The 19395-nt window shown below is 54.9% G+C and overlaps 1 protein-coding gene across 2 annotated transcripts in view; it reads right to left on the bottom strand.

The window, feature by feature from the left end:
- The window catches only part of ARHGEF7 (Rho guanine nucleotide exchange factor 7), a 60017-nt gene that overhangs the window by 28337 nt on the left and 12285 nt on the right, over positions 1 to 19395 (bottom strand). For both annotated transcript variants that reach the window (XM_040267462.1, XM_040267460.1), the window contains exons 5-7: positions 15650 to 15738; positions 6429 to 6523; positions 6092 to 6187 (exon numbers count right to left, since the gene is read on the bottom strand). In XM_040267462.1, the coding sequence (XP_040123396.1) occupies positions 6092 to 6187; positions 6429 to 6523; positions 15650 to 15738 (280 nt within the window). The remainder of the gene's footprint in view (positions 1 to 6091; positions 6188 to 6428; positions 6524 to 15649; positions 15739 to 19395) is intronic.

Raw genomic sequence — 19395 nt, 5'->3', positions numbered from 1 at the left:
GGGCTGTCCCACGTCCCCCTGCAGCCTCCTGGTGGCCCCACACCAAGCTGTGACAATTAGTGCCGGGTCAGAAAGGCCTGCTACTGTGGTTCTATCATTGATCTGATGATAGGAGGGGGTGGTCTGGTAGGAAGAGTCATCAATCAAGGACCTGCTAACAGGCGAAGAGTTATCAGTGGTCAGATACCAGGTGAGGAGTTATCGATGGCCTGGTAACAGGTGAAGGAAACAGGTAAAAGCACTAGTCCATTCAGGTATGACCTAGATCAAATCCCTTACGATTATACAGTGGAAGTGCAAACAGATTCAGGGGATTAGATCTGACAGACAGAGTGCCTGAAGAACTATGGACAGAGGTTCAGGACACTGTACAGGAGGCAGGGATCAAGACCATACCCCAAAAAAACAAATGCAAAAAGGCAAAATGGCTGTCTGAGGAGGCCTTACAAACAGCTGAGGAAAGAAGAGAAGCTAAAGGCAAAGGAGAAAAGGAAAGATATAGCCATCTGAACACAGAGTTCCAAAGAATAGCAAAGAGAGACAAGAAAGCCTTCCTCAGCGATTAATGCAAAGAAATAAGAGGAAAAACAATAGAATGGGAAAGACTAGAGATCTCTTCAAAAAAATTAGAGATACCAAAGGAACATTTCATGCAAAGATGGGCTCAATAAAGGACAGAAATGGTATGGACCTAACAGAAGCAGAAGATATTACAAGGTGGCAACAATACACAGAAGATCTGTATAAAAAAGAGCTTCACGACCCAGATAATCACGATGGTGCGATCACTCACGCTCACGTAGAGCCAGACATCCTGGAGTGTGAAGTCAAGTGGGCCTTAGGAAGCATCACTACGAACAAAGCTAGTGGAAGTGATGGAATTCCAGTTGAGCTATTTCAAATCTTAACAGATGATGCTGTGAAAGTGCTGCACTCAATATGGCAGTCAATTTGGAAAACTCAGCAGTGGCCACGAGACTGGAAAAGGTCAGTTTTCTTTCCAATCCCAAAGGAAGGCGATGCCAAAGAAAGTTCAAACTACTGCACAACTGCATGCATCTCACACACTAGTAAAGTAATGCTCAAAATTCTCCAACGAGGCTTCAACAGTATGTGAAACAAGAACTTCTAGACGTTCAAGCTGGATTTAGAAAAGGCAGAGGAACCAGAGATCAAATTGCCAACATCCATTGGATCATTAAAAAAGAAAGAATTCCATAAAAACATCCACTTCTGCTTTATTGACTATGCCAAAGCCTTTGGCTGTGTGGATCGCAACAAACCATGGAAAATTCTTAGAGGTGGGAATCCCAGACCACCTGACCTGCCTCCTGAGAATTCTGTATGCAGGTCAAGAAGCAACAATTAGAACTGAACATGGAACAACAGACTGGTTCCAAACTGGGAAAGGAGAACGTCAAGGCTGTATATTGTCACCCTGCTTATTTAACTAGCATGCAGGGTACATTATGCAAAATACTGGGCCAGATGAAGCACAAGCTGGAATCAAGATTGCCAGGAGAAATATCAATAACCTCAGATACACAGATGACACCACCCTTATGGCAGAAAGCAAAGAGGAACTAAAGAGACTCTTGATGAAAGTGAAAGAGGAGAATAAAAAAGCTGGCTTAAAACTCAACATTCAGAAAACTAAGATCATGGCATCTGGTCCCATCACTTCATGGCAAATAGATGGGGAAACAGTGGGAACAGTGAGAGACTTTATTTTCTTGGCTCCAAAACCACTGCAGATGGTGACTGCAGCCATGAAATTAAGATGCTTACTCCTTGGAAGAAAAGCTATGACCAACCTAGACAGCATTATTAAAAAGTAGGGACATCACTTTGCCAACAAAGGTCCGTCTAGTCAAGGCTATGGTTTTTCCAGTAGTCATGTATGGATGTGAGAACTGGACTCTATAAAGAAAGCTAAGTGCCAAAGAATTGATGCTTTTGAACTGTGGTGTTGGAGAAGACTCTTGAGAGTCCCTTGAACAGCAAGGAGATCCAACCAGTCAATCCTAAATGAAATAAGTTCTGAATATTCATTGGAGGGACTGATGCTGAAGCTCCAATACTTTGGCCATCTGATGCGAAGAACTGACACTGGAAAAGACCCTGATGCTGGGAAAGATTGAAGACGGGAGGAGAAGGGGACGGACAGAGGATGAGATGGTTGGATGCCATCATCGACTCAGTGGACGTGAGTTTCAGCAAGCTCCAGGAGTTGGTGATAGACAGGGAAGCCTGGTGTGCTGCAGTCCATGGGGTCACAAAGAGTCGGACAAGACTGAGTGACTGAACTGAACAGGTGAAGAGTTATCAATGGTCTGATACAGGTGAGTTATGAAACGTCAATAACACGTGAGGAGTTATCAACGGTCAGATAACAAGTGAGGGGTTACCACTGGTCTGATACAGGTGAGTTATGAATGGTCAGATAACAGGGGAGGAGTTATCGGTGGTCTGATACAGGTGAGTTATCAGTGGTCTGACAGAGGTGAGTAGTCGGTGGTCTGATACAGGGGAGTCATCAACGGTGTGACAGAGGTGAGTAGTCGGCGGTCTGATACAGGGGAGTCATCAACGGTGTGACAGAGGTGAGTAGTCGGTGGTCTGATACAGGTGAGTTATCAGTGGTCTCACAGAGGTGAGTAGTCGGTGGTCTGATACAGGTGAGTCATCAGTGGTCTGACAGAGGTGAGTTGTCGGTGGTCTGATACAGGTGAGTCATCAACGGTGTGACAGAGGTGAGTAGTCGGCGGTCTGATACAGGGGAGTCATCAGTGGTCTGACAGAGGTGAGTAGTCGGCGGTCTGATACAGGGGAGTCATCAGTGGTCTGACAGAGGTGAGTAGTCGGCGGTCTGATACAGGTGAGTCATCAGTGGTCTGACAGAGGTGAGTAGTCGGCGGTCTGATACAGGGGAGTCATCAGCGGTCTGACAGAGGTGAGTAGTCGGTGGTCTGATACAGGGGAGTCATCAGTGGTCTGACAGAGGTGAGTAGTCGGCGGTCTGATACAGGGGAGTCATCAGCGGTCTGACAGAGGTGAGTTGTCGGCGGTCTGATACAGGGGAGCTGTTGATGGTCTGACAGAGGTGAGTAGTCGGCGGTCTGATACAGGGGAGTCATCAGTGGTCTGACAGAGGTGAGTAGTCGGCGGTCTGATACAGGGGAGCTGTTGATGGTCTGACAGAGGTGAGTTGTCGGCGGTCTGATACAGGGGAGTCATCAGTGGTCTGACAGAGGTGAGTAGTCGGCAGTCTGATACAGGGGAGTCATCAACGGTGTGACAGAGGTGAGTAGTCGGCGGTCTGATACAGGGGAGTCATCAGCGGTCTGACAGAGGTGAGTAGTCGGTGGTCTGATACAGGGGAGTCATCAGTGGTCTGACAGAGGTGAGTAGTCGGCGGTCTGATACAGGGGAGCTGTCGATGGTCTGACATGGGAGAGCGGTCCGCGGTCGGGTGCAGGCAAGCAGCAGTGGCCTGGTGCCCAGCAGAGGCACAGGCAGCCTCCCCAGGGAGACCACCCTACAAGGCGGGCGGGGACGCCCAGGGCCCATCTCCTTCCCCAGAGCAGAGACGGGTGAGCTCCAGGAGAGACCTGAGCAAGCAGAGCTGCCGCACGACGTCCCCTCACGGCACGTTTACTCCCGCTGGCACTGCTAACTTCAGGGAAAGGGTTCAGGGTCCAGCAGCCACCAACTTCCTGGGGAGACCAAGGGCAGCACGAGGGTGTGGCCGTGACCTGAGTGAGCCTCTGCGTCCCACCTGAGTCTGTCCACTACCAACCGAGAAAGGCGTCCCTGTTGAGGGGACACGAGTGCCTCCACACTGGAGCCTCAGGGCGCTGGCAGCGCCTGGACTCCAAACCCTGAACACGACGGATGCCAGAGGCCCGGGAAGGCAGCAGCACCGGAGGCTCCCCCAGAGGAGTCCCCATCGCCAGCCAGCAGCTCCAGCCCCCGCCTCGAGCCATCCGTTCACATTCCCACGTGTCATTGGAGTGCCTTCCCTTCCAAACTTTCTAGACGCACAAGGTTCTAGAGCTGAAAACATTTCCGTGGAATCACGTGGTCTCATTCAACGAGTCAGGAGGTTGCGGCAAGAGCCACTCAGGGCCTCCCAGGTGACACACGGGGGCCGATCCTGATTCGGGGCCCACAGTGCAGAGGCCCCGCTGGGGTCGGAGGGGATGACCGAGCTTCCCTGGGTCGGCACACCACCAGCCCCAGTCGCTGCCTCACCAGGCCAAGTCCTGTGCTCTGCTCTTCAGCAGGGACGGCCCAGCAGAACCAGAGAGTGCTCTGCGTCTCAGCCGGTCCATTCTACAAAGTTAAATATCATCTCTGGATCCCCCCGTGTTTCTATTATTTGGACGGTTCAAAATACAACTTTCAGACAATATAAACTCTATTCTCTAGTCCAAATTTGTATTTTGATAATAATCTAAAACGAATACTATTTTACTGTGAAAATGTTATAGTAATGGTCCAGTGTCTATAAAGATGAATTTATTTAAATCTTAAGACACGCCCTATAATTAACTTTGAACTAAATACACAATGTTTATTTAACCAGTAGCAATTATGTCAAATGTTTATTTCAGTACTTTCTTCAATAACCTGAAGCCCTACAAAATATAAGACAACTAACGGGGAGTCAGCCTACAGTACACCGAGGAGTCTGCAACTCAGCCAGTGCGAGCGAGCAGGACAGCGTGCCCAACACGTGCGGCGGCCACGCCAGGGAGCCTGGGCTGTGCCAGTGCGGCCCACGCCCCAGGGCGCAGCAGCAGGAAGTGGACCGGGCGGAGGGGAGGCGGGGAGGGCTGGGCACACCACCTCCCGGGCCCACCCCTGACAAGTGCCAACTGAGCTGAGGCCCTGCAGCAGAGCAGGCAGGAGCCGGGTGTGGGCAGGGCTCCCACCGATGGCCGCCACGCAGGGACCAGCCTCCTACCTTAGCTCCCCCCACCCCCAGGCCGCCTCTGTGGCCCTCCAGGCCAGCCTGTGAGACACAGCTGGGAACAAGCGCAGGAATAACCAGGCACCCCCAGCTTCTGAGCAGAGCTGAGGCTGGACGCTGCTGGGGAGATGGACGGGCAGAGGGCCACCAGGAGGTCAGAGCCTCGTCAGGAGGCCCGGGCAGGACACGGGGGAGAGGCTGGCCTGAGCCAGGGCAGGGGCAGCGCGAGGGCAGGGCAGAGGCTGCCACAGGAACGAGCACCCTTTCAGGACAGAAGAATGCGCAGGAAGGTGTGCCAGGTTAAGAGCGCTGGGCACAGGGTGACCGGTGAGGGCGGGGGACAGGACAGCGAGTGAACGAGCAGATGTGGGCCCCGAAGAGCGGGGATGCTCAAGTGGCGTGGGCTCCGCTCAAGCGGCGTGGGCTCCGCTCAAGTGGCGTGGGCTCTGCTCAAGTGGCGTGGGCTCTGGGGCAGCCGCCACGGCCTCTGCCTGCCGTACTCCCATCACTGCAGCGCTGGGCCGAGCTCCCCTGAAATCCAACTCCAGGTTTCCTCACAGCGCTTCCACACTACTGTCTGTAATTGCCTCTACCACCTGAACCAGCTGCCTCCCTCCCCGACTACCAGCTCGTCTAGGACAAAGGTCACTTCTGTCTCGTTAACACATGTCTGACACGCACTGGGTGCTGCCTAAGTAAGCAGAGGACAAGTGAGAAGAGGCCGGAGAAAGCTGGCCGTGTGTCCGGCCCTGCATGGACCTACAGCCCACGTAAGAGAAGCCGGCATGGACGAGGCAGAGATGTGCGCCTGTGAGCAGCACGCCGCGCCCCCGACCTCGGCAGGGCGGGCACCGAGCCGTGGTGCTCCCTTGCGTGCTCCCTTCCTTCTGCAGCAGCCAGCCCAAAGAGCCACTGCTCACAGGAAACCTCCCTCCCGGCTCGCAGCAGTCAGCAGATCCCACTGAGGAAGAGAGTCCAAAATACACTTTAACTGTAAAGGTTGATATACCCCAAACATTCGAAATAACCCAGTATCCACCTTTGGAAATGCGAAACCTAAAGTTAATCCTAAAGTTGTATCCATCTGAATTTTACAATTATTAGCCTCTTACTTACTTGGTGCATTCTTCTAAAGACTGTACAAGCATTTGCTGGAAAGAACATATTTCTTCTAGATTCCCCATTAAATGTGACGTGTTTGCTGAACTTAACCTAGAGCCGAGAAAAACAACAGGAGACACGTGTGGGCGGTCTACTCACGTGCCCCCCCCGCCCCCCCGCGCCCCGGCCCCCTCCCCGCCGCGCCCCCCCGCCCCCCCCAATGCACAAGGAGCGTTCCTGTGTCTTCAGCTGCATTCTGTCCCAGCGTTTCAGCTGCTGTTCTCTGAAAACACGAGGCAACAGCCAAGTGGACCACTGTTCCAACACTTGACACAATTACCGTCTAACTTACTTCTCACTGGTCTGCAGGGGCCGTAGGTAGGTTGAAAGCACAGTCTGAAGTTCTTTAGAATATTCGTTTTCTGTTTCCAAAATGTTCTGTAGCACCTACAATGGAAGACAAGCATTACTTGACACTGAGACGCACAAGCTTCGAAGCTCCTCCCTCCCGTTCACTTCACACTGTCCCTTCCATGGGACGCTGGTGTGAGATCATCACTCCCTGTGATTGTTAGCTAGTAAATTCAGGTAATGCGTTATTATCGAGGCTACCCAACTGACTTCATCTTCCTGCCAAGCACATTTACCTCGGGTACACCTAGAAAGACGCCTGAATGCACTCCATCCTCAGACAGTAATGCTAAGTCTGCTTAGATAGAAAGAAGGAACCAGTGACAATCGCGACAGCTTGGAGGCAGGGATGAGTCTCCACAACACGCGCTGCACCAGAGAGGCCATTCACAGCAAGGGCAGCCTATATACCCCATCCACGGGAAACCCAGGGACAGGCCACACTGGTCTGTGAGCGCAGGGACGGGGGGTCGGGGGACAACAGGGAAAGGGACGTGAGGTCAATTTCTGGAATGATAGACAAGTTCCGCCTCATGATGTGGGTGGTTGTTACACAGACATATACACCGGCTAAAGCTCGCCGACTTGCACCCTTAGCATCTATGCACTGTGACGTACGGAAAGTGCATCCGTTTGAAAAAACAAACGTGAAGTTCACCCTTTGGATGGCATCTACTCATTCTAAGTCAATTTCTGGGCACCGCAGACCTTTACCAGAGAAAATGACCATCTCAGATCATCCTATACATGTTACAAATTAAAGGTCCACCAGCATAAAACCACCATTGTATGCAGAGATGGGAGAAAAATTATGAATCAACCTTGAAATTAACATGTTTCCTGACAGCCTACAGAAATACAGACAAAAGCAGTTAACAACTCCTAAAAACTGAAAAAGAAATCTAAGTGTAAAACAGCAGAGCTCAAACATGAGCCCCTTTCCACAGGAATCATGGCAGGAGCACTGGCCCCTGGGGCGGGGCTGGGAGGGGCAGCCCAGGTCTGCAGGGGGAGCCTGATGGATGGATGGACCTGGAAGGCCGAGCGAGGGCGCACCCACAGCACCTCCCATCCAGAGAAAACCCTCCTCTACACAGGAAGAGTGAAGCCAGGAGAGGTGAACCCCCTCTCCAGCCTCAGGCTGAGGGCTGCCTGGGAGCAATGAGCCCTCCTCAGCCATCTGCTCCACCCCACTGCCAGAGCCAGCGCCTTCTCCAGTCATGCCGTCATGCCACAGCTGCTCACTACCTGCACTAAATGCGCTGTCTCCCAAAACTAACACAGCCCCTAAACTAATCCCGCAGAAGAAATCAGACGGAATAAAGACTCCAAACATGCTCGGTGTTCTCCCGATTTTCGATAATCAAAAGGTATGTTTAAATGTTTAAGAAAAAAGTAATCATTAGCTAAATTTAGAATCAGCATTGACACAAGCAACAGGAATCGCTGTGTGCTCACTAGGGTCCTCCGAGCTCCAGAGGGGAGCGGGGCCATTCGGGAGCACAGGGGCCTGAGGCGGCACCAGCACCGCAGCCGAGGGGAGGGGTCCAGGCTCTCCAGCGCTGCGCTGCGGCAGCTCTGGCTCCGCTCAGTTTCGCCCCTGAATGGACGGGGTGGGGCCGCTCTGGGAGACCCTGCCTTGTCGGGAAAAGTGGGTGCCGCTCTCACAGTTACAACACCGCCCCTCCAAGAAACACCCAATGGGCCCAAGTGTCAGAGGACTGGAGGGTGGCGCACCGTGTGACCCTGCCTCTGCGTCACCAGGGGACACGCTTCGTCCACATTACCCACATCTCCTTACAAAATGACCCGAAGCAGATCAAGTACCACGAGTGGGTCCCTGAACTAAAAAAAAATTTAAATCTGTCACAGATGAGTAAGACAAAAAGCCCCTATTTAATGTGAAAACAAAGGCTCAACTCAGACTCCACGTCTAAGAACAAACACCAGGAACTATTAAAGTGAAGTTAAGTTGCTCAGTCTCGTCCGACTCTTTGCGACCCATGGACTGGGGCCCACCAAGCTCCTCCGTCCATGGGATTCTCCAGGCGAGAGTACTGGAGTTGGCTGCCATTTCCTTCTCCAGGAACTATTAGCCACACTGCTAAGAACATGAGTGGAACCCGACAAGCCCACTTTACAAACACAAACAGCTCCCACGAGACAGTGGCATCGGGAGTGTGAGCTCGAGGCAGTCAGGTGACCCTCCTCAGCCATGGGGCGAGCAGACACAGAGCGCCCCGAGAGCGCACCAGGACCCACGCACAGCGCGCTGCTCCACTGCCTCTCCTGCGATGGCTCAGCTGCTAACCGCGTCTACTGGCTGCAAACACAACCTTCAATTAAGTGCTCAAGACAAGCTCTAGAGCAACCCTGCCCAAACCACCCAGGCTACGCTCCGTGGCTTCCGCAGACGCTGAGGGACCCACACCAGCGCCGGTGTCCACCACACGTCCTTTCCGAGCTCACAGCATGCCGTGGGCTCCAGCCATCACCTGTCTCCCCTTCCTGGACTGCTGCGCGCTCTGGCTGCTGCAGGACCCCATGCGACGTCACAGCCCAGCCGCCACAGCTCCATCGCACACAGGCGGGTCCAGAGAGGGTCGGGAAGAGCAGCCGTCACCGGGCACCACGAGGAGGGCGGGCCAAGAGGCACGAGCTCCCCCTGGGGCGGGAGGCGTGGGGCAGCCTGGCCAACAATGGTGCCCACAAGGGGGACCGCATTGGGCAGTTCACAGACAATCCCTGGCTGTCAGCCACAGGGGCAGAGCCAAACAAAGGACCGACTCATGCCCTGCAGCCCACAGAAGCCCGCTTCACTGCTGCCAGGAAAGGAGCGCGGAGCGCCGCTCTCCTTACAAGTGAGTCTCAGCCACCACCGCAAAGTCCACGGGGGTCGGATGTCCCGTGTGTGGTTGACAGTCCTCTGAAAATAAGTAACTGATTTACATGGAACAGAACATGTAACATGAAGGAAACTTTTCAAGATTTGATGCAGACACAGTAAAACATTCCCATCACAAACTACACCCAGGGGCTCCCCTGGTGGCCCAGCGGCTCCGCCCTGTGCTCCCAACGCAGGGGCCTGAATTCGACCCCCGGCTGAACTCAAGGCTGGCAGAGCTGTTCGTAGCCTCTCCGCCCACCTAACTATAACCCCCACACCACAAGGGGGAATCACCATCGCACATACTCTTCCAGCCCACTCTATTTAAACGGTTAGTACTTCAAGTTTCAAAAAGTAAATTACTAGACAGGACCCCCGCCATTTATGAGCCAGAGCGTGGAGGAGAGGAGGAGGAGGGAGCAGTGCTGCCGAGGCGGCCATTCCTGCAGCGCCCCCGCTCCTAGAGCAGAGGCCTCGGGCCGCCCCCGGCCGTCGCTGACCAAGGGTGGCATCCTGATTTCTGCTTCCTCAATGCTTCATGACATTAGGTCTCAAGAAGAGTCGGGGGGTGGATATAATATGTTTATATCATTATGCCATTTAAAAGGAGCTACGTTCTAACGGCATTTCTAAACTTGGGGATTCACAAGACTGTGGGATGCTGAAGATTTAGTGCGCAAGAGCTCCAGCAGAGGCTGTGGGCCCACCCTGCTCTGTGTCACCCCAGAGCCAGCAGACCCTGGCCTGAACCCCAGCCTTGTGTGTCTTCCCTGGACGGCACACACGTGTGGGTCTGCCTGCTTCTTCAAAAAAGAGGCTCTTCCTGGCCTGTGGCAGAGGTGCAGAGAGTTAGCTCCCCAACTCAAGGCAGGAAGGAACCTCACAGACACCCCGCCCAGCCGTCCCAACGTGGTACAGCTTGCTCGCTCTCCACTCACAGACCCGGTCCTGCCCACCACCGGAAAAGCTTCCCCATGGTCTCCATCCGCAGGAAACGAGGACACTGCACAGGAACCGTGGGGGCAGAGCCTGTTCCGGCAGCAGGGGGTCAGTGTGGATGAGGGGCCAGGAGAGGAGGGGCAGAGGCAGCAGGCGGTCAGTGTGAGCGAGGGGCCAGGAGAGGAGGGGCAGAGGCAGGGGGCAGTCAGTGTGGACGAGGGGCCAGGAGCGGAGGGCCAGAGGCAGCAGGCAGTCAGTGTGGACGAGGGGCCAGGAGCGGAGGGCCAGAGGCAGCAGGCGGTCAGTGTGGACGAGGGCCCAGGAGAGGAGGGGCAGAGGCAGCAGGCGGTCAGTGTGAGCGAGGGCCCAGGAGCGGAGGGGCAGCCCCGAGCGCAACGGAGCGGGCGGCCCCGTCCCGGGCGGTGCGCCAACGACCTGACCCCGTACGAGCCGTGGGAAGACACTGACCAGTCCTGGGCAAGGTGGAAGAGGCAGAGGCCAGGAGGGACGAGAGCAGCCAAGGCTGGGATGGCTCAGCGTGGCTCCAGGTGAGCCTCCAGCCACCAGGTGTGGGTTCTCCCGGACAAGCAGGCAGAGGCTCTGAGCAACCCCAGGAGCCAAGAGGTTGCATGGGGGCAGGTCCGTCTGGAGCACAAGAAGGGTCTGTGGAAGTCTGCTACAGCGAGAGGGACAATGGCTGTCTGCTCTAACATGTAATATGCCAGCGATCGCTGCCTACTGGCTCATGTTTGTTTCAATCTTTCAAAGACAGAGCTCCTGAGCCTGTCGTGACACCAGGCGCGTGCAGACGCTGGCCACGCGCACCTCTGTCCACTGCGTAAGGAGCCCTGACTCGGCCCTGAAGACAAAGCCGCTGTGCCACACGACACAGAGGGCGTGACAGCCGCTCTCTTCCCAGATGGACAGTCAGGAAAGCTCGCTCTCTGACGGTGACGGGGAGACTCCTGTCCCCTAGAAGAGGTGCTGGAAGACTGTCCAACCCCTAAGGAGTGAGCATGCGGCTTCTCCAAGAGAAGGGCTTCCCCTGACCTCCCCTGGCCAGGGATCTGTCACCAGGCAGGAAGCACAGCTGATTCCTTTCACTGCCACACCTATCAAGCTCAGAGAAGTCACACACTCACTCCCTTTAATTACACGATCCCATCACCCTTGACTACCGCCCTGGGTAATTAATCCTCAAATGGGATGCCCGTCTGCAAACAGAATGGTATGGTGGCCTCAAATGCTTCTAAACACACTTCCTAATAACCATGGCTCCCTAGGACTGCAAGCAGATCCAACCAGTCCATCCTAAAGAAAATCAACCCTGAATATTCATTAGAAGGACTGATGCTGAAGCTGAAGCTCCAATACCTTGGCCACCTGATGTGAAGAGCCAACTCACTGGAAAAAACCCTGACGCTAGGAAAGACTGAAGGCGGGAGGAGAAGGGGACAACAGAGGATAAGATGGTTGGATGGCATCACCAACTTGATGGACAGGGCTTTGAGCAAACTGCGGGAGATGGTGAAGGACAGGGAGGCCTGGAGTGCTGCAGTCCATGGGGTCACAAAGAGTCGGACACGACTGAGCGACTGAACAACAAAATAACCATGAGAACCTCTTAAGGGCCAACACTCACGAGGCACCTTACAGCCCACTGCTAACCCCGTCAACGCTGCAAGGCCAATGCAGCGTTACCAGCGTTCTGTTACAGACACGTGGCCGTGCAGGCGTGGGGGCTTCCCCCAGGGCGACCCACAGCAGGGCGTCCAACCCCGCGCACAGGGCCTGAGCCCTGTCAGTCACCTAAAGAAGGGCGCTGCTGACCGTAACTGCCTGGAGAGCGAAACACATCTCACAGCGAAAATAAACCGTACTGCCGGGCCCTGTCCCCAAATTCGGGTCAGCCCTCTGCGTGACGCAGCCACGGGGCTTCCTACCCCGTGACCCTCCATGTCTGAACCCCGACTCCACCTCCCGAGGTCTCAACCCCCTGTGACATTCCAACCCAACCTGAGCTCTGGGGCCAGAGCAGCCCCCCACCCCCTTTGCCAGCGTGATCAAGGAGCACAGTTCCACCACATTCCTGGGCACACTGCCTTCTGCCCTCAGTGACAACACTTTTGCACAGCCAAATCACATTACCTGCATAATTTTATATTCTGATCATTGTACTTAACATGAAAACACGTGCTGACGTTTTTTAAAGCCCCCTGTGCACCTGTAAGAATTAGAAATGGACCCACCACTGGCGTCTGAGGCGTCGGTGCATGGCTACACACTTAGGCTGCTTGCAGCGTATTGCTAAGCGAAGCATCCTATGAAAACATCCTCGCACGAACACCTGTGAAATCATGTCAGGTAATGTTTCTGGCGTGGATTTCAAGAAGCAGAAATACTACGTTAAAGGCTTGGGTGTTTTCAGCATTCCACAAACAGTTTCTGTTTTGAGAAACGCTTTCTGGTTCTGTAGGCAAGGCGCATGAGGGTGGCCGTCCACCAACAGCAGGCGAGACCAGAGACCGGAAACCAACAGCACCTCTCAGGCCCCTCGGGGGGCGGGACAGGGGGTACGAGGCCATTGCCCCAGGGCGAAGCTCCCCTCAGGCCCACAAGGCAGGGGGCGCGAGGCCACTGCCCCAGGGCGAAGCTCCCCTCAGGCCCACAAGGCGGGCGAGGCCACTGCCCCAGGGCGAAGCTGCCCTCAGACCCACAAAGGGCGCGAGGCCACTGCCCCAGGGGACGCTGCGACTGCACCCGCCTAGGCACGAAGACCCCTGGGGGGACAGAGTCAGGTGGGAATCCCCCCCCACCCAGTCTGGAGCACTTGACCTCTACGAGCTCAACCAGGTGGCCCAAGTGAGTATCAGAGAAAGGTAACAACCCGGATGATTCCAACTCTGAGACACTGGAAAGGTCAGGGTTCCCAGGGGTCGGGGGTCGGGCTCAGGGTGGCAAGGAATGAACAGGCCCAGAGGATTTTCAGGGGTGAAGCAGCTGGCGCCGTAATGACGGAGCCACGGCAGGTACAGTGAGCGCCGCAGGGACCCCTGGGCTTCAGACGGCTGTGTCGGTGCAGACTCTCCTGGTAAAGCGTCCTGCCTGCTGAGTGTGCTGAGGAGGAGGGGTCTGCGCCTGTATGGGGCAGGGGCTGCAGGGGGCTAGCTCCCTCTCAAGGGCACGGTCAGCTTAAACTGCACTGAATAATAAAGTCCAGTCTGACAAGGTGTCCAAAGAACTAAAGAAAACTATGCTTAAATTATTTTTTTAAAGTATGAGAACAATGACTCAAATATAGAATGTATATCAACCCATAAAATGAATCAAATGGAAATTATGAACTGAAAGGTACAATAAATAAAATGAAAACTTCACCAGAGGGGCTCAGTGAAAACACAAAAAGACCCACAGAGATTTTATACTCCATAGAACAGGAAAAAAAAAAAAAAGGAGGAAAAATGAACAGCACCTCAGAGACCGGCGTGACACCCAGTGCCTGCCAACCCGTGCTCAGTGGGTGTCCCAGAAGCAGGGGCGAGAGAAGCATGACCAGCCCGAGGACGGCGCTGAGCCAGGAAGGCCCCTGTCCTCCCCACGGTGCTGTCGTGGCTGGTCTGGACCATCGCACAGCAGCGGGAGCCGCGCAGCCTCCCCACTCACGCCTTAACCTCCAGAGGTCTGCATCGATACCCCCACCTCTCACACCCCCCACCCCAGCACTCCCCCACCCCGGCACTCCCCCACCTCCGACACACCCCCACCCATGGCTCTCCCCCACCTATGACACCCCCCTCCACGGCTCTCCCCCACCTCCGACACCCCCCCACCCACGGCTCTCCCCCACCTATGACATCCCCCACCCCCGACACCCCCCCACCCCCGACACTCCTGTCACTGACCCCAAACCTCTCCTGTGACATCAGCCCACACTGGCCTCGCCCCCGAACCCTGAGCTCATCTCCCAGTGACTCGTGCAGCCGTCCATGAAGACACGACGACCAAGGCTGTGTGAGAAGTCTCACGCGCACGAGGCTGTGAGAAGTCTCACGCGCCGTCTCTGCTGTGCGGCCCGTGTGTGCAGTGTGGCCCACGTTTACTTCTCTGTGTGATTTATAAACGCGGAATTCAGGCAAGCTGCAACTGAGTCCTGGCTTAGTCACCAACTGGATTTGTTCACTTTTCTAAAATGAGAGAGACACTCAAAGATGGTCCACCAGCTCTACACGCTGATATCCTAACAACCACAGTTTAATGCATGCTGTTTATGCTTATAGCTCTACGTAAACCACAGTTTGGACGTGAGACTGAAGTCAAGGTATCCCCTCACCCGATTCAGAGTCAGCAGGCCCTGTGCACGGGGCTCCTCTCCCTGTGTGAGCGCGATTAGAGATGGATGGACCTCTGGAAGGGCACTGGTCACGCTTCAATCCGAAGAGGACTACATGCTACTGACCGGACCTCCGGAAAGCACAGCCACCTGGTTCCACGCAACGCCAGGCGGGAACGGGCTCCCGGAGATGAGAACGGTGCCAGCAGGAGTCCTCCGACGCGACCCCGGGGGGGACGCAGGTGGGGTCCTCCAACGCAATCCCCCGAATGGACGCAGGCGGGAGGTCTCTGACGTGACCCCCTGGACGGACACAGAAGCAAGGGGCTCCCGCTCCGGGACGTCACTGGGAATCAGAATGGCACTCCTTGCCCCCTGGAGCCTCCCCAGGAAAGAAAGCAGCGTCTCACCCAAGAAAGGGGAGAGAAGGCGGCCCTGCGAGTCTGCGGCAGATGCAGTGGCCAGGAGCGCAGGGCGCCCGGCCAGACGCGAGCCTCACTACCACACGCGCTTCTCAAGCTCACAAACCGCTCAGGTTTCACAAGGCAGCAAGTCTCAGGATTCTGAAACACTTGTCTTCACTGTGTACAATGTCCCGATGCTCGCCTCTAATTCCAGGCTATTTACATATATACACACATCAATCCCAGGAAAGACTACAGTAACGCACAAGACAAGCTAAAGACTGTACTGATCTAGAGAACTGACGACCTACTCTGAATACGAGCCTAAGGACACTTAAACCTTCCATCACATTACGCACCTTTTTAAATCCCATGTTGGAGACTGGAAACCATGTTGGGAACTAATCGTAACACCAGGTTACGCAACAAGAACAGGCACAACTCCACACACAAACACGTGAGGACGTCACAGAACGACCGCGGGAGCAGGAGTCTGCGTGGCCGGTAAGCCCCTTCTCTAGGCAGTTGACCCCACACTACACGTCGAGTTTCAGAGACACTGAAACACCCGTTCTTCTCTGAAGCGCCCCTCAGTCACTCACCACATTGTAGTAGCTCTTGTTAATGGCGGTCGTATCGAATCCTTTGGGAGGACTCTTCAAGGTCCCGGACTTGGGTGACACGGGCTTTTCTGAAACAAAGACGGAGGGCAGGTTCACTCCCGGCTCCAGCCGAGACCACCGAGTGCAGCAGCCCCCACGGCCTGGCCTCTGGCTCCGACTGAGCCCTGGGCCACAGGGAGGTGGGACAGAACTGCATGCGGCCAGGAGGCCCCCGCCCCCAGCCCCTCCTCACGGCCAGCTCCCGGGGCTCAGAGACCCCCAAGGCCCGGCCTCCCAGCTCAGCTGCACCCCTCACAGATTACACACCGCTGCTGTCAACACACAAGAGAACCCATGAGCCACACGAGCTCAGGGTGCAGTACGGGTGAAGTCCGACCCCAGCAGAATCAGAGGAAAAGCGGGCAGACACCTAACACCATTAAGACACCAAGACCCACAGTCTGGAGTGTGTCTGGAGGGACCCAGGTCACGAGAGTGCAGAAGGCCTGCCCACACAGGCGACAGAGGAGGAGAGCCCCAGGCAGGGCGGCAAGAAAAGCCACACTGTCTTCAGGACCTCCAGACCAGAACCAAGGAAAGGGCCCCCGTCACGGCAAGGATTCAAGTACATCACAGGACTTTCATCCAATGCCACTCAAGCGAGGCTTCTTCAGCGCAGGCGCTGCAGGGGCCTTGCCAGCTGATTCTGTGGCTCTAGGTGTGTGTGCGTGTGTGTCTGGCAGTCACTGGTTCTACAACGTGGGTGTGTCTGTCACCGAGGTTCTGCGGGGGGGGTGTCTATCCCGGGATCTCCAGCTACAGAGGCTGGCAATGGCCCACGGCTGGCAGAGGGAGAGGGGAAATTCTGACGGGTGCAGCCTCGGGGGCCAGTCTCCACGCCCCGCGTCCTCCCGCACCCCCTCTGCCCTCCTCCGCAGGGCCCTGCCGCAGACGGCTGGTGGTGCCCTGAGCACACCTGTCCAGAACCTCTCTCTGGCAGCATGGCCCTCCAATCCCAAACACCGTTGAGCTCCAGGTCCCAGATCCCAGCTGCTCAGTATTTCCATGACCTTCTCAGCACTGGAAACCCATAAAAAGCCCAAAGCAAAACGCCTATATTTAGCTGTGGGTCCCCCTCCTTCTGTGGAGCGGCTGACCTGAGCTTTCCTTCAATGCCTCTCTGTAAGGGTTTCCAAACGGGTGAAAATACAGAACAAAACAGAAGGTCCTATTCCCAGCTGAAAGAACTCTCTCTGTCCACAGGATGGAAAGGAGAATTCAATGGGAAATAAGTGACTTTTAAGCCATGAGAGACACAAGGAGGAAAACTTCCTCTCAATTTTTATATCTGCACCTTAGAATTTAACTGTGGAAGAAAACCTGATGTTTCCATCTGAAGGAAAAAAATGCCTTTTCCTCCTTAAAATCTGCCATCTGGAGGAAGCCTATGCAACAGCAGTAAAGGCGGGGCGGCCGAGCCTAAACTTCGGCCCTGGGGTCGAAAGGAAGCCACAGAAGGCACACGGCAACAGAGGGCAAGCGCAGCTGATTCATGAGAGGCCTTGATCTGCGTTCAGTGTTTGAAAGCAAATCGTTTGCCAACTGCCTCACTTTATCAATACTTAAGTTTAAGACATACCTCTCAACATCCCAGTTAATAAAATTTAATCAACTTACTATGAGAACTCTAATGAAGATGTTTTTCAAAAGCAAGCTACAAGCTAATGTTCTACCAAAAAAAAAGAGACAGACAGGAGAGACCCAGACAAATCAAGGTTTAGGTCCAAAGAGGCTGTCTTCTCTCACTCAAAAAAAAGGAGAGCATACAATGAGCTGGGCGCCAGACAGAATCTTCTGGGCTGGGAGGTGTCAGGAACACACTGTGTGAGGCACTCCCTAAACCGTCACACGGAGGGGCCCCCACGCACCCTCTGCAGGAGACCCAGGAGGGCAGGGCTGGCACTGCAGGGACAGGCTCCAGGATAGGCGTCCGTGGAGGCGCAGGCCACAGAACTGCAGATCTGCAAGCCTCCAGCACCTCTAGAGAGAATCTGGATGTGTTAACGCAACACAACAGGCCAGTCACGGCCACTCATAACAGGAAAACGCACAGGAAACAGATCTTAGAACACGCAGCTTTCCTAGCGTCCTAAGGAAAACATTCTAACAAAACATTCTGCGGCCCATCCAAGATCTAAAGACAGACTCCACGTCCTGTGAGGAGGGCAGGGGAACCCCGAGGATGGAACAGCGCACCTTCCAGGGCGACTCGGGCAGCCTGTCCCTGCTTCCGTGCAATAATCCTTACAAAGCGCTGATAAGAGAATGCAGACACAGGTGTGCTGACAAAAGGGGGCCGGGGACCCTTCCACCAGGTGCAGAGATTAACCGAGGCTGTGGGGCACGGCAGCGTGGGGCTGCCCAGGACCGGGCTGCAGGCAGGGCTGGCGCTGGGTGGCCCCGGCTCCGAGTACTTCCGCGGCCCAGGGAAAGGAGGCACCCACTGAACAACCAGCCATCAGAGAACAGCCAAACAGAAAACAAGCCCATCACGAACTCGGGCGTCAAGGGAGCGTAAACAGGAAACACACAAGGGGACCAGTCCTGAGATGCAAAAATAACATGGCCATCTAGGAGGCTTATCACAGGCATGCTGCAAACGCCTCCAAAGAAACTGGGGCCCAAATGAGTGAAAAGCCACCATGAATATGAAGGACATCTGGAAAAGAGGGAAACAGCCTCTAGAAATGAGCCCTGCGGTCTAAGATGAAATCTCAGTGGACAGATGGGTGGAGGGAAGTGGGCAGGGAGAGATCTGAGGAGCGGGCTGCAGGTGAGTGTGGTCCATACATCATGAGGAACGGCAGGACATCGGCTCAACGTGTCAGAGACGAAGCCCGGCACCAGGCCCTCGTGGCCCTGGACTCGGGGCTCCCGAGCCCCAAGGTGCCCACATTCCAACCCCTGGACCCAGCGCCAGGCGCCTGACGGCAGCGCCAACACTCCAGGACGAGCCTCCTGGCGGCCTGCCTTCCACCCCGCAAATTCAAGAAACCATCACACATGTGTCTATGTGTGTAAAACACACATTAACTGCATGAATAAAATGAGTTTACATACCAAGAGTCTGTACAGAAAATGTTCAGGGACACTGACATACACCTTCCGTCGGACAGCACATACTCAGGAAGGACATCCAACGCGTCTGCAGCGAACTCTGAAATATCCTCAGGCGGACCCCTGGAAGAGGTCTGAGGAACTGGATCTCTGAGGGAGCCTTCCTGTCTTCACAGGGACTATTTCAAACCAGAAACCCCACTCGGGCCCCAGGCGCAAACAGGCACTGCCGTCTGCAGCCACAAGAGGGCAGGAGAGCACGGCCACGCGTTCGCCGGGAGAAGCCAGACAGAGCTCACCTGGAGACACACAACCCCAGGGGACACCACAGAGGCGACCTCAGCTTTGTGTGTTCGATGTAAATATCCGTGAACCAAATCAGAACTTAACACAGAGAAAAACTCCCGCCACGACGGCCACTTAGAGGAAGGAGTCTGTACGCTGGGACCTGGCACGTTTTGTTTACAGAACCATGATGCTGGATTTTCACTCTCAACTGTTACAGAGCGAAACAGTAAAAACATGCTTTCTCGTCTTTCCTTCTCAAATGGCCTCGTTTAAAATCAGACAGGCACAGCCTTGCACAGAAGAGATTCACGTAATCGGAGGGCACTAGATTTAAAATCAGA

This window comes from Oryx dammah, unplaced genomic scaffold, assembly GCF_014754425.2.
Source record: "Oryx dammah isolate SB20612 unplaced genomic scaffold, SCBI_Odam_1.1 HiC_scaffold_24, whole genome shotgun sequence".
In the NCBI taxonomy this organism is placed as follows: Eukaryota; Metazoa; Chordata; class Mammalia; order Artiodactyla; family Bovidae; genus Oryx; species Oryx dammah.
The sequence above is the reverse complement of the archived record's forward strand: the minus strand, read 5'-3'. Positions and strand labels throughout refer to the sequence as shown.